The sequence below is a fragment of the Atta cephalotes genome (assembly GCF_000143395.1).
Source record: "Atta cephalotes unplaced genomic scaffold scaffold00081, whole genome shotgun sequence".
In the NCBI taxonomy this organism is placed as follows: Eukaryota; Metazoa; Arthropoda; class Insecta; order Hymenoptera; family Formicidae; genus Atta; species Atta cephalotes.
This window is the reverse complement of record NW_012130145.1, coordinates 346268-362284: the sequence shown is the minus strand read 5'-3', so window position 1 is coordinate 362284 and position 16017 is coordinate 346268. Positions and strand designations below refer to the sequence as shown.

At 31.5% G+C, this 16017-nt stretch overlaps 2 protein-coding genes across 2 annotated transcripts in view; both read right to left on the bottom strand.

Moving 5' to 3' along the window:
- Positions 1-3441: 3441 nt before the first annotated feature.
- On the bottom strand, positions 3442-5488 carry LOC105624521 (glucose dehydrogenase [FAD, quinone]). The gene has a single exon (XM_012205881.1). The coding sequence runs from the start codon at positions 5486-5488 to the stop codon at positions 3584-3586; it is 1905 nt and encodes a 634-aa protein (XP_012061271.1). The 3' UTR covers positions 3442-3583.
- Positions 5489-13393: 7905 nt separating this feature from the next.
- LOC105624519 (glucose dehydrogenase [FAD, quinone]) overlaps positions 13394-16017 on the bottom strand; it is a 3911-nt gene continuing 1287 nt past the window's right edge. Inside the window, exons 2-3 of the mRNA XM_012205879.1 lie at positions 14899-15212; positions 13394-14810 (exon numbers count right to left, since the gene is read on the bottom strand). Coding sequence (XP_012061269.1) covers positions 13394-14810; positions 14899-15212 — 1731 coding nt within the window. The remainder of the gene's footprint in view (positions 14811-14898; positions 15213-16017) is intronic.

Here is a 16017-nt window from a genome sequence, read left to right as displayed (position 1 = left end):
AAGATTATATTGTCGTTGCAATAAAATGCTTGTAAGAGACATATCGAAAAATTAATTAAATACTATTAGGTGTTGTAATATTAATATATCAATATACAACACCTTGATAGATATATGGATATTTGGAAACCTTAATATAATATGTCAAATGCATTGATGTAATTATTTGCCATTGCATTATTCGCCATTACACGTTTCTTATTTAAAATTCAGAGCATGTAATAGGCCGTCTTGTCAGATTATCGTAATGCTTACTATTGTTACGTTATTGACGTACGTGACAAATATTGCGACAATTCATCATACATCGTATGATGAAATAGTTTCATAAGCTTATAATTATAATTATCATTTCACCAAAAATTACGGATTGGTTAAAGGAATGCTGGAGTGACCAAATTGTCGAAATATTATACAGATATTACAGATCGATATAAATCTCTGAATTTACTGAATAAAATCGAAAATAGCGTTTTTCATTGGCAAAGCTAGTGCGCACTCAGTGCACATTAAAGCTGTTGTAAACTTAATCTAAATGTAAAAGTGAGATAATTAATAAAATACTCAATATATATTTTATCAAATATCACAATAAAATGTATTGAGGATTTCGCGATTTACTTCGTTTCTATATTTTTATCAAACATATATTTTTACGTCGATTTGTGTACAACGGTTTTAAGTGCGCATCAGTAAATGCTATAATTAATGAACTAAAATTATTATCGATTTTTTTAATTTGAAATTTAAAAAATCTGTACGATCAACATCAATCAAGTTTGGCGATCATTCCAACATCCCCTTAAGTAAAATAGTTTCCAATCAAACTTTTGCGAAATATCCATTAAATCTAAATTTATTTAAGAATTGATACAAAAATTATTGTCAAGTTATTGAAAAGTAGTATATTGCAATTGTTAACATAAGAATTGTAAAGAAAAACACTTTCAAAGATCTTTTTAAGTAATGCAGTTACGTCATGAAAGTACATTGCAAGAAGTAGCAGTAGAATAACAATCACGTCTTTCGTTGAAAGAAATTAATTCTGTCGGGAAGTTATCCATGAACTCTTACATTATACAATCACTATATATGTATATTTATTGTCTATATTGTCTATATTGTCGTTTTATAATTTATACAAAACATATGAGTGTGACGTTTAAGAATTAAAAAGATAAAATTATAATAAATTATAATAAATTATAATAAGCAAAGAAAGGAAAAAAGTATTTTCTTTTTTGTCGGAATATCATTTATTTTACAATGTAGAATGTACAACAAAAAAATATAATTCCTAACAATTTTATAGTCACTTAGTTAATCTCTAGATTAATTTAGCGTTTGACTGTAATAGACAACAACAAAATAACAAGTAGCAAATATAATTATAATCTCACTCAAAGAATCACGATGAACAATATTAGTTATGTTTTAACATAATATTATGAAAACATATTTAAATGTATATACATATATTTAAATGTATATACAATAAAACTTATACATTATCTTATTTTAAAAAGTTAAAAACGTTACATTTATCATATGGCACATAAGAAAACTGAGAAAAGAGAATGCAAAGATCGGTCCAAAATGTTAAACTAAATAGATTTTTATATTCAACGTTCTAGTAGGTTATAGAATAATATTAATGAAAGGATTTTATGTAACAGAAATGATGGCACGAGTAGAATCTACTTAATCCTACTTCTTGGAGTTTGGAAAAAATGCTAATCAAAAAGATCAAAGAACTCGCAGATTATTTGAATGATTGAAAACTCACTGCGAAGTTCACAAAATTAAAGAATCGATAAGTGGAATTGTTAAAAAGAACGAAACATTGTACGAAAGGGCATTGTATGTTCCAAGTCAACATATTGGCCCATCTCTACATAAAATCTTTTCACCAATACGATTCTATAGAACGTTTGATGAAAATTTAAATTAAAAAGATTTTCTGAATGAGAATTTCTTTAGTTTAACATTTGACACCAATCTTTGCATACTTTTTTAATAATGCAGTACCTGAGAAATATATACATTAACTGTTCTTATGTAACCTCGTGATTCTGAACTGGCCTAGTTTTTATTACTAATTACGTAAGATTTATTTTTTATCATTGTTTTTGCACTGTCCTTTTTTTAAAATTACACAATCTAAACAATAATCGTTCTTTTTATTAATCTGTTATCATCGGATTTACGAATTACATATACAATTGTGTTAAAGTGAAATATGATCGGATCATTGCACATTTCTGCCATGAATATTATGAATATTATGAATAACTTATTATTCACAATTTTTTTGTGTGATTCTAATTATAATTTTAAATAATCAAGACTACTTCATTGTATGTTGTTTACATACAGTCTAGTCATTTTTTTTTACTGCACATTACATATTGTATAATGTGCATGGATAATTATAAACGCAATTATATTTATCGAGACACATACGAAATTAGCACATCAAATTAGGTAGATAATTGGTATCATTATTGATATATCTGTTTTCACGAAAAGGCTAACTCGCATCAGCGAGTTATTGCAGCTTAGACAGTGTTCGCTTGGAACATTTCTAACTCATGAACAATAGGGTGTGAAAACAATCTTTTTAAAGCGGTCTTTTTACTGTCTAGGCTTTTAGATTAGGCGCCAAGCGGATAGGATACGTTATTTCTTTTTTGTTCGGGACGGTGTAGCCCCGACTAGCACTACTGTCTATACACCCCACTTTCCACATGACAGATTTCCTAACTTCAGTAGTTGTCAACTTTAACGCTCAATATCTCGCAGGACAGTCCCCAATTTTCTTCTGTCAGATTTTTCTATTTTACGCAAAAAGATTAGACGTTTCGTTAGCCTTTTTGCAGAACGTGTATCATTAACCAATAAGGCTGATGTGAGTTAGCTTTTTCGCGAAAAGCCTAAATGCGTCAATCTTAATTAAGAAACGATCGTTGATTTCATAAAAAAGCGCCGTTTTGCCTAAAAGCTACTATTAGAAGTGTTCTTAAATTTCATTAAATTTTAATTATACAATTTGAATTTAATTTCATGATATTAAATTTAATGTATTTATAACTAAAAAGTATATTTGTGTACACATACATAAAATTTAATGTATTTTTCATGAAAATTTATGAAATTTAATGTATACGTTCATTACATTTAAGTAATTACTGTAACTTATTTTCAGTTAAATCATTCATTATTTTTAATTTCGTTCATAACCACGAACTTCATTTATATATAAAGGAAACTTGTGTTACATTTCTAATGACTAATTTCGCAAAAAGGCTGCGATCATCATCATCATATCATCATATCATATTATAATATGATCAGTTAAACACAACATATTGCATATATCTATATAATATTACAATTTAAAATTTTTGAACGTGTTTAACAGTCTTCCTTTTTCTTTTTTTGATTTAGGAATAATTGCTCCTTTGCGATACGCTTGCATAATCGAAACGTAAACAAATTGAATCTTTATACATTATATTATAATACATTTCGGATCCTTATACATTATAATATATTATAATATATTTCGAATCTATTTTTTTCCTTAGCTCTTTCTGAGCTCACGTTTAATTTCGTGATTAATTGTCGACGATGATAGCCAATCTTGTTTAATGAGGTCAGCACCTTTTTCACCGATCATAATGACAGGAGCGTTTGTGTTACCACTGCATATCGTTGGCATGATAGACGCATCGATAACTCGAAGACCCGCAACACCGTAAACCCGCAATCTAGGGTCCACTACAGCTGTAGGGTCGGTCGGTGGTCCCATTTTAGCAGTACCTACAGGATGGTAAATTGTCATAGAAATATGTCGAATATGACATTCCCAGTAAGCATCGGTACCGAATTTGAGGTGTTTGCATCCCGGAAGCTTGATGCGATGAAGTTTTGAGCCAAATTGCTTAAAAACTTTTGCCTCGCTGACTTTGATCGCAAGCTTCGCACCTTCCACCAAGATGGCTATGTCCATAGGATCAGAAAAATAATTTGCATTGATAATAGGATGGTGAAAAGGATTGGAACTTCTCAAACGTATAGTGCCACGAGATTTGGGCCTTAACAAAAGAGGCATGATGGTCCAGGTGTCTCGATTGTTAATTGGTCTGTAGACAGCGTTGTATACTTCGTCCGTTAACCCTAAAACTTTTCGAACTTGTACTCCTGCGTCAGAATTAATGGAGGCTGGCGCCATGTGAAATTGCACGTCCGGATAATCGATAGAGTGATTGGCATACTTTGTATTTACGAAGGCGTAACCTTCAACGCCACCCAAAGTCGTCATGGGACCTCGACCGTTAATCACATAGTGCATCAGTATCGGAGCCGCTTGAAAACGATCTTGAACTATACTGACTGGTTTATCAATCAAAAATGTCAAACCGCCCATTCCAATATGGTCCTGAAGATTTTCGCCGACTTGAAGATCTTTGATAACAGGAATACCAACATGTTGTAAATGTTCCTTCGGTCCGATCCCTGATAGCATCAAAATTTGAGGACTGTTAATGGCACCTGCGGACAATATAACTTCCTTTCGTGCTCTCACTATTTGTCTGCGACCATTCCTAACAAACTCGACGCCAATCGCTCTCATAGTTAACGGATCGATCACGATTCTCGTCACGTGACTGTTCATAGCTGTATGAATGTTTTTACGTAATCGTATAGACCGCAAGAAAGCCTTCGCGGTGGAACATCTGCTTCCCCTGCGAATAGTTCCTTGAGATATCATAAAACCCGTCTGCTTTTCGCCATTTATGTCCCTATTTTCGTATCCCAATTCAATGCCTGCTTGAACAAAAGCAACCACTAAGGGAGTTTTCCACGGCGATTCCTGTACTGTTAGGTAGCCACCGGTCGCGTGATAGGGACTTCTCTGCAAGTATGGATTCCGATTGTCTTCCGATTTTTTGAAGTAGTAAAGAACTTGGTTATATCCCCAACCGGGATTACCGAGCGATTCCCAATGATCGTAGTCTTGTTTATTACCACGCACATATAGCATGTAGTTAAAAACACTGCTTCCGCCTATAACTTTACCTCTTGGCCAATTACAACGACCGCCCTTCATAGCCAAGCAAGCTTTATCTGTAGCCTCAATCTTGTACTTCCAATCCAACGTAGTCAACTGCAAGTAAGCAGCCAGAGATGGCACGTCTGTAATTTCGTTTTCATCTGGGCCGGCCTCTAACAATAGCACATTCCAGTTTGGTATCTCCGATAATCGACTGGCAATTACCGCTCCAGCCGATCCACCTCCAATTATAATAAAATCGTAATCAGAGTAGAGAGGATGCTTGTCGATGAGTCGACTCTCAGGATCCAGTTGATCGTAACGATAGTAAGAAAGACCCGCAATTAACAATGGTATGAGCCATAAACTTGTACCCATTAAGCCGATAGCGCTCTTCAAGGCTGACGTCACTACTATCGCACTGAAAACCATTTTGGCGAAAATATAACCCTGCCTTGCGAATTTTTATCTTTTTAATTTAATATCGTAGTATCATTGAATTTCATCGTTTGTTGTAACGAAATATTGTGATAGAGGCTCTATCTATTAATCTTAGTCTTGCGAACATTGAAGGATACGTCGATGTTTATATCTTTTATGACGCTTCCATTGATTTCGATGAATCGCTTCCATACTGCTTTGTTCTGTAATAATAATAACAACAACAACAATAATAATAATAATAATAATAATAATAATAATGATGATGATAAAAGAGATGATGTTAAATAGAATTGAATGAAAGCTAGCACTAGACAGCAAATATTAGGCAACACACATTAAGGAGATTCTTACGTTTGATGAAATTTAAGTCTAATATACATGTAATACAATAATATACATATAATTCAAAAATTAATAATATCAATATTATCTATAAAAAAAAAATCATTGACTTTTATCGTACCATATTTAATTCTAAATTTTACATTACAAGTTGAAGGTATTCCTTATTCTGTAATTATTCTCTTTTAAATTGAAACACTTGCATATAAGACAGCAATTTAAAAATCATTATAATTATAAATACTTAAATTTGTTCCCCTAAAGTTTCAAATTTAAATTGATTGTACAATTTACAAGAAATTTATATTTTTTAATAAAAAAAGCTAGAATATATGTCTCAAATGAACGATGCAGTGTACATCAAATGAGCATCTTACAACTTTTATTTTGTCATTTTGAAAATATTTAGTAACATATAAAACTAACAATAATTATGACATATATGATGATATTAATAATAATTATGATATATAATGACATAAAATATTGTTAGTAATCTTCTTATTCTATTATTTTAATTGTTTTACATATTTGTTTTACATTATTAATGAATAAATTGTTTATTGACGAGGAAGTAGCGTGAGAACTTCCTTAAACTTTTCTCAAAATTTTGACCTAGATTTTTTTACGTATATTGTACAGATGAGAACAAACTTGTTAATTTATTAATTATTTTTTAAATCGGAGAACTTGGAAAAATTTGGAATCATTAACTGTTATTACTAGTATCAAAAAATGTTGAAATCCGTTGATGAATGTAATTAACTTCGCTTGTGGCGACATGAAATGGAAATAATAATATGTTTCTAATCACGGAAGGAAGAACGGTTACGTGCGATGTGGTACAAGGAAATGCCAAAGTTTCTCAATGAATTAAAGATCGAGCCCCATCAAAACATGACTAGCGTTTAATTTAATAAGATCCACTTCGATAGCTGCATAACACAAGCTTTAATCTATATATAAATTGAATGAGTAAACGACGCACAAAGTTCCTTGTTATGCTTGCGGATTATGTCCCGATCCGCCGGAAGAACGAGATGGTGATCTCATAACGAGAAAGGAGAAAGTGTTTCACTGGCATAAACCTCTGACTTGTTTCTTTTTACGAGACAACTCGTGGAATTACGTTATGCTACCTCTTTCCGTTCTCTCACACAACACGCGCGCGCGCGCGCGCGCATATTTTTCGTTGTCCTTATCTAACTCTATCACATATATGAAAACGTCTTTGGTTGTTAAGTAGGTTAGGATAGATGTATTAACTCATGTAATTTAGCAGTATAAAAAAATTTTTACGAATTACGAGAGACGAAATTATGTATTTAAGGATGTATTTGAAATCGCAAATATATCCTTGATCTACTGACATTATAGAGTTGGCAAGAAACAGACGGTAGGAATTTCTATTTAAGATTACTATTCAGGTATAAATTTCTTCACATATATAGAAACTCTCTCTTTCTTAAAAATACAAGTAAGGTTATGAAAATTTTGGAAAAAATCAGTTTTAATAAAAAAAAAAAAGAAAAGAAAAAGATACAGAGGAAAGAAGATAAAAATTTTTAATTTATCATATTTATAAGCGGATATTGCATGAAAATTGTATATACATACTTATAATCGGTACAAGATAATCCAATTTCGTAACTTCCGGTGAATAATTTCTATGTTTCATGTATTTCCTCTGAGTTTCTTAAAGTCTTTAAAAGATTTCCTCTTTGCAAAACGATGAAAATGATTGGGATAGTATTTTTGGAGTACTATATGGTAGTACGGGAACATTAATATTATTGGATGCCTGCGCACTCAACAGTTCAATGCTCTGTAATATATATTTAAGAAATAAATATATATATAATTATATATAAATATATAATTAATTTATATATAAATAATATAATTCGTTAATTTTATTTTGTGAACAAACAGAAAAAATCATTATGAATATATTTGGGATTGCAAATTTGCCAAGCGGCAAATCAATGCTCTTAATTATACAATAAATTTTGAAAAATTGTCGTTTCCTAATATACAGAATACAAGTGATTTTATGACATTATCGAGTTATTTCGATGATAATAAGAAAAAGGAAATTATGAGAGGTACGAGAAAAAGAAGAACACGCTCGGCATTTTATATTACGCATCGGAAAGCGACGCGGAAGTTGCCTTTACTTTTCCTGAAATCGCTCGTTAGATCTCGGACATCGTTATAATAAAGTTAAAATTAAAGTTGTCGATAATATTATAAATAATCTGAAATAATATAATATATTGGTTCTTTGGTATAATTTAAAAGACAATAGTGCAATTATATTTCCTTTCCAAATGTTATTGATGCTGGTATGTAAGTATATGTATATGCAATATATATATATATATATATGTAACAGAATTTTTTCTTTGTTTTCACGGTAAATTTTAATTTCTTAACATAAAATTTTATCAGAGGATGAATATTAATTACATTACGTTAAACCACATAAAGTAATTAATTTTGAAGAAAAATATAACATCCACATCTCATAAAAAGATGTTATGGTGTAGAGATTTTAAGATGGAAACGAAAAAGCGTAAAGAAAAATCACCAATTAATCGGTGAAAGTTTTTCAATATACGTTGTGACTTCACATGAAGGAGTACAAATTTGTAAATTACGTAATATTGTAGTTTTCAGTAGACAATTTGTCCCAAATACTTTTGGTGAAACTGTGAAACGAACATTTTATATGATCTTATTGTAGATCAACTATGGTTTAATATTTTCTTGCGCGTTTGCGAGATAATTATTTTCTACATATGAATTTTACATAAATTTCTTTTTGTTGTGAAAGGTGCAATAAAAAAAACATATAACGATGCAGTAGTAATAGTATGAAATATATAAAATATTCAATAAATTGCAGAGAATTGCAATTATCGAAAAACTAAATATTTATTTAAAAAATAAGAAAAGATGTGAGTAAAAACATAAGATAATCTTGTTTTATTACTTACGTTTTTATGAAAAATTCATCCAAAAAGGAATGTACTTTGTTCTAAGTACAGTTTTGTGTGTGTGTGTGTGCGCGTGCGCGCGCGCATATATTGCGCACACGCGCGCGCACACACACACACACACACACACACACGCGCGCGCGCGCGCGCGCGTATATAAACAAGATGTATCTGAAATAACACCCACTAATTATATAGTGTTATTCCTAGTAAAAAACTGAGTCGAAAAGTCTTCTACTATTTTGTAATTTTCGCAATTTATATTTTCTTTTAATTACCCAATGAGCAAAATGTTTAAAATCGACGTAGAACAACTTTAAGATATCTTTAAGAGTTCGTTAAGAAACATCTTTAAAATGTTTCACAAAGAAAACACTGAAAGATATCTTAAAATTGTTATCTTATACATCGATTTTATCCGTTTATTCGACAATCTTTAGAAATTATTATCTCTAATTATTAACTATTGCAAAAATTGCAAAATGGAGGATTAGTTTTTTTTTATTAAGAATAGCACTATATGATTAGACATTATTTTAGATACACCCTGTATATTTAAAGAGTTAAAATGTTACATTGTGAGCTTCTGCAGAAAAATTCATATTTTAATGTTAATACATTTATGATAATTGTGTATTATTATTTCGAAAAATCAGTTTCAAATAATTTAAGATAATCAACAATAGTATTGACTCGATATTATATGATATTCATGCTATTATACATCGCGTAGAGATTATTTAAAGTTAATGTAGTTTCACCTAATTAACTATATAAATATCAATATATAATCAAATAGATTCATTTGTTTTACATTTCAGTCACACATTATATTTTTATATTATGAATTTTTATATTATGAATAGCACTCACATTTCTCACATTATTTATAATAAAAATGTGTATCTCGAATAAACATACAACATTGTGAATTTTTTTTTGTTTGACGTTAAAAACCGTTAATGATTTTATTGCATTTATATTGATACTATAATTTATAGAAATTTATCAAGGATATATTGTGCATAAAAAAACAACAGTTTTAATGATGTAATCGCGCATATTTGTACAATCTTATATAATCAATTTGATTGAATTTATTTTCATTCAAACAATCTTTTTATAACAATTTTTTTATAATAATGATTTGAAAATAAGATCATTACGTTACGTACACATAGCACTCTTTAATCACGAAATTTATATTCTTATTGTTTCTTGATATGTTAATTTGTTATTTTCCTATGATTCGATCAAGATTACACCAACACTTGTCACTGCCCGATAGGTATAAATTATTACTTGGAATAATTATTCCATAATTGTCATAATTATCCAAGTATATTTCCACACGCAAGGAAAATTGTAGAATTATTAATGTATCGAATTGATCGTATTAGTTTTATCATCAAAACTTCAATAAGAATTCCATTACCAAAATGTTACCGGAAGGATCCTCTGAATACTGAAAGTTCACCGGGTGACGCGACGACAGTCGAGTGTCCGCTGTGAAGTCGGTAATAATAGTCGGAAGAACGGCACAGTACTGCACCGATATACCTCCATCCATTTCACTCTCACTATCTTTGTCGTTCTCATTTGTGCCTAGTCTTCATCTTGTCCTTCTTAAAGCTCCCAGCCGACTCTGGCAGTGAAAGTATTCTCTTCCTGTTGTTACATACACGCACCTACCTACCTACCTATCTACTTACCTATCTACCTACCCACCTATCCATCTTAACCAGCAACAGTGTGGTAACCGTATAGCATTCGCATGTCTTACTTCATGTACACTCATAAAAAAAATGATATAGTCTCATGAAGATTGGAAGATGATCGGGTCTCCTTCAAATCAGCAGAAACGGAATTTTTAGTACTCATTTTGTATTAAATTATACCATTAATGATAATTTTATACCACATGTACCATTTCGAAAAAAAGGCGCTGCTGGCATAAAATTCAAAATAGAAGAAAAAAAAATGTATCAGAAATTAATACGATTGAATTTGTACTATTTTGTACTGTCAAAAATTCGATATTATGTGTCATTTTCCAAAAAACAATGATGCTAGTTTAATTTTTAATATTTAAGCTGACAGGACTAAAAAAACACAAGGTCAAAAATTAATACAACTGATTTTATATTAATTTTGTATCATTGAAAGTAAGTTAATACATGTTTACATATTACATTTTTTCTTCTTAAAATGATAATTAGTATACTTATAATTTATGAGGCATTCCACAAACTGGGCATGTTTGAAATATTATTTTATTTTTTTTTAATTTGCTAACATACCTATTCAGATAAAAATATGAGACACGTTTCGCGAAAAAATTTTGAGGTTTTTTTTTATGAAGTTATTGACATTCGTAAATTGTATAAATTTATAAAAAAACATCAATGTAAAAATTTTAAGTATATACTAATAGTCATTTTAAGGAGAAAACATGTAAAATATTAATTTACTTTCAATGATATAAATTAATACAAATTTAGTTATATTAATTTTTGCCCTTGTGTTGTTTTTTTTCGTCCTGGCAGCTTAAATATCAAATTAGCAGTGCTGTTTTCTTGAAAATGACACATAATATAGAATTGTTTACGATTAAATTTGTACTATTTTGTATTTGGCTATACACGGTATAAAATTATCATTAATGGTACAATTTAGTACAAAATGAGTACTAAAAATTCCGATAAGTCCGATTTGATTCTGTTGATTTGGTTCTGCTAGCTTTATGGAGCTTAATGTAACGAAATAATATGCGTTTTCTCATGAGTGCATTATAATTTTGTTGCGACAATAAATCAGTTTCTTCTAATTGTACCTTTCCGCATTTTTCGTTAACGAAGTAAAATGGGTTTAAACATCTTTCGAAAAAAGAAAAAAAACCGCATGAAGTGTCGCATGAAGTATTGCTGTGGGAGGAGCAAGCAATTGAGATATTAATAAATGGAACACGGCAAAATTAGCGATAGAAATAGTGGGCGATTTGAAACTCTAGATAGATTTAAACTCTAGATGTGTCACGTGCTAAACAAGTAGATTAACTCAAAATGTCGTGTGCTTAATACGATATACAATCTCGTTTTTCCAAAAGTTTGGATCTTTATAGCAATAAAAAATATTATTCAGTACAAGTATTCAATTAAAGATCATACATTCCAAACCATGTGTTTCTCAGAAACATACCTTCTTTTCTTCGTCTACATCTTTCTTTTATTAGTTGTTACTTTACGCAAGCTATTTTCGTGCAAAGTTAACAGACTAAAGTCTGATATAAATACGATGACAGTCGATCTCACTTTCACTCTCTTGATAATTCACCTCTTTTCGCATACATATACTGAATAATATTACGTATATATTCGAATACATTGAAAGAAAGAAAGATCCACATAATATATTGGAATACTGATATGATATAACGAAGACATCTAGAAAACAATATGATGCAAAGATGAAATTTCAAATATATACGGATAGTCGAAAAAACGGAAATAATATTAATTAATTTGGAATGGCATTGCTTCGTTGAATTGCTATATTCATTCTGTAAGATGCGTTAACAGATAAGATGAGGAAGCGGAAATAGAAAGTAAAAATATGCGCAAATATGCGCTTCGCTACGCGCGACTTTTGGCACGTGATATTATATAAAATTACATCCGCCCACTTGCGATTTGAAAGTCGTCATGTACTTGTATATCGGAAATATAGTAGTAATCGAGGAAATGCACTTTTAGTAAGTGCTTGTTACTGATTGAATACATAGAATTTAATGCAATTTATGTGTATAAGGAATCCTTATAGAAATTTACACTAAAATATTGATAATTTATTATTATATATGTTTTTATTATTTATTATTATATATGGAGGAGGAGTATTACATATTGTGATATACAAAAATAAATACAAGATATTGATTGATAATATAATCGATGTTTAATGGAATAAATTAATATTTTAACATTATTTTACATAGAATGGCATCGCCATTAAAATTTCTAGTTTCTTGACTTTGAAACATTCAATGTTTCTGATATTAATATATGTAGTACATACTTCGATACATACTTATTACATTCTTTCAACATACACAAAACTCTCTCTCTCTCTCTCTCCTCCCCCCACATGAGTTATTTATTAATTAACTTATACTTAAATTTGTAATGAGAGAGTCTTTTAGACATTATATTTGACAATATCTCAAAAACATTAATTTTTCGTTATAATGTGTCTTTATATCGATTACTGATTTTTATTTAAAATATTATGCGAATCTTGACAGACAGAGATTTTTTTATCGAGTTTTCGTAAAAAAATGATGAAAATTGTACGTGAATCATGCTCGCGAAAAATGACAATAAGATATCTAAAAAAACTGATAATTGTAAAATATATATGATGTGTTATAAAAAGGAAAAAAGAAAGTTTAGAAGAAATAGAAAGCTAGTAATTTTTGTATAATTGGCATTTTAGTTATATCTGAATATGACGACGAGATGATGTACAACGTATAATTCCAAAATCCCAATTTTATTCATCGTCTCTGTCTGGTACTTCCCTTTCCCTTCACTCGCCAATCTTCCTTGATAATGTCACTGGCCTTCTCACCGATCATAATAATCGGCCCGTTCGTATTGCCGCTGACAATGGTAGGCATTATGGAAGCATCGGCGACCCTGAGTCCCTTCACTCCGTAAACTTTTAATCGCGGATCCACAACAGCTTTGGAATCGCTCCGTGGTCCCATTTTGCAGGTACTCGTTGGGTGATAAATTGTGAAGGTGAAGTGTCGTATGGCGCACTCCCAATATTCATATGTATCAAACGGATATATGTGACAGCCCGGCATACGAATCGTGTGAGGTCTCGAGCCGAATCTCTGAAATGCGCTGGTGTTGGATATCCGCATCGCCAATCTGATCCCTTCCACGAGAACATCTATGTCCTCCTTATGCGTAAAATAGTTGGGATTAATATCCGGATGAACTAAGGGATTTCTGCTCTTCAATCTGATCCAACCTGTGCTCTTGGGTCGCAACAGAAGTGGTAAAATCGACCAAGTCTCGACATTGTGCAAGGGTTTGTACATGATATTGTACACACGATCTCTCAGACCGAGAATCTGTTTTATTTGTTCACTGTCGGAGTTGATGGAACTTGGCGCAAAGTGAAACTGTATATCCGGATAATCGCCGGACTTGTCAGCGTATTTAGTATTAAGAAAAGCTAATGCCTCGATTCCTGGGGTAGTCATGGGTCCTTGTTCCTTTACGATGTATTCATACAACACCGAGAAAGTTTGAAATCGATCTCTTATTAAAGTGATCGACTCGTTCACTAAGAAAGTCAGTCCACCAAGGCCTACGTGATCTTGAAGATTATCCCCGACTCGTAAGTCTGATATCACAGGTATACCAAATTCAGTCAAGTGCTCGCTGGGACCGATTCCGGACAACATGAGTAATTGAGGCGAATTAATCGCACCGGCGGATAAGATAACTTCTCTTCTACATCTTACAATTCGTTGTTTGCCGTCGCGAAGAAATTCTACACCTGTTGCTCTTTTCTCGGCGTTGAAGAGCACCCTTAAAACCTGAGCATGCATTGCAATATGCAGATTTGGTCTATTCTTAATTGGTCGTAGGAAGGCCTTTGCTGTCGAGCATCGACTGCCACGTCGAATCGTTGCTTGCATTAACATAAAGCCACTTTGATTGAATCCGTTTATGTCATGATTTTCATAGCCCATTTCTTGACCAGCCTGCAAAAAAGCGATCGCCAGAGGAGTTCTCCAAGGCGGTTCTTGCACCGTCAGGTAACCTCCTGTCTTATGGTAAGGTGTTCTTGCTAAATACGGATTACGATTGTCTTCGGATTTGAGGAAATAAGGAAGCACTTCCTCATAGCTCCATCCCGTGTTACCCAATCGAGCCCAATTATCGTAATCGTGCCTATAAGCAATCTCTCTTTAATCGTTTGATTGTCTTTAACTTGCTAACGTGACAGTCTTAGCAATAAAAGTGGAATAAATATACTTGCCTATTACCACGAACATAAATCATAGCATTGAGAACACTGCTTCCTCCGAGAACTTTTCCGCGGGGCCAGTTACATTTGTCGCCTATCATGGCGAGACAATAGGCGGATATACTAGGTGGTGAAGTCTGATACTTCCAATCGAATTCTGTCAGCTGATTATAGCTGACAAGTAGGGGAACATCCGAAATTTCGTTCTCATCACCGCCAGCTTCTAAAAGTAGCACCGTCCAATTAGGTACTTCCGATAATCTCGAGGCCACCACAGCACCCGCGCTGCCACCTCCAATCACTATGAAGTCATACATTCGTAGTAGCTGAAATCGCATTGTGATTTGTTATATAATTCAAGTATGGTACCAAATATACGTAGAATTATACAACTATATGGAAGAATTTGAAAACAAAACATAACATAATATAGTTAAGTGTATTTGAGAATGTATTAATATTAGACATTCGTTCAACTACCAGAAGGGTGATTTGAACTGCTAGAGTGATGTAGTAATAAGCATATTTATAAAGTTGACTAAACTATTATTTAGTAAATGAATGTAAATGTAACGTAAATGTAATATTTATAAAGTTAACTAAATTATTAATATTATTGGTAGTAAACGAACGTAATTGTAGCAATTAAAATAATTTTATAAATTTGATGAAATAAATCTACAATACAATAGATTGATTTTAATATTTAATTAAACTATTCTATAAAGTTAGAAGAACTCAATAAGTTATTAATGGTACTTCACGTTGATTTAGAGCAAGGAAGCGTTTTGTGGAGCTATTAACACATGACGCATATATTCGTAAGAAATTCGACATTCATCTGTATAAAACGGGGATGGTCAAACTATTTTCATACACTTCTCACCATATCATGGGGATCATTTTTTTCAAGGCGATTACTAATCAATCAATTTATATAATAGAAAGTTTTAATTTTACAAAGTAATGGGATCAAATAAATTTAATAAATTATCTTATTAGAGAGAGAGAGAGAGAGAGAGAGAGAGAGAGAGAGAGTAAGTTAATTATTACTACTACGTAATAACTAAAGTAACGTAACGTAACGTAACGTTAACCGTAACGTTAAGTTATTACTACTAATAAGTAATT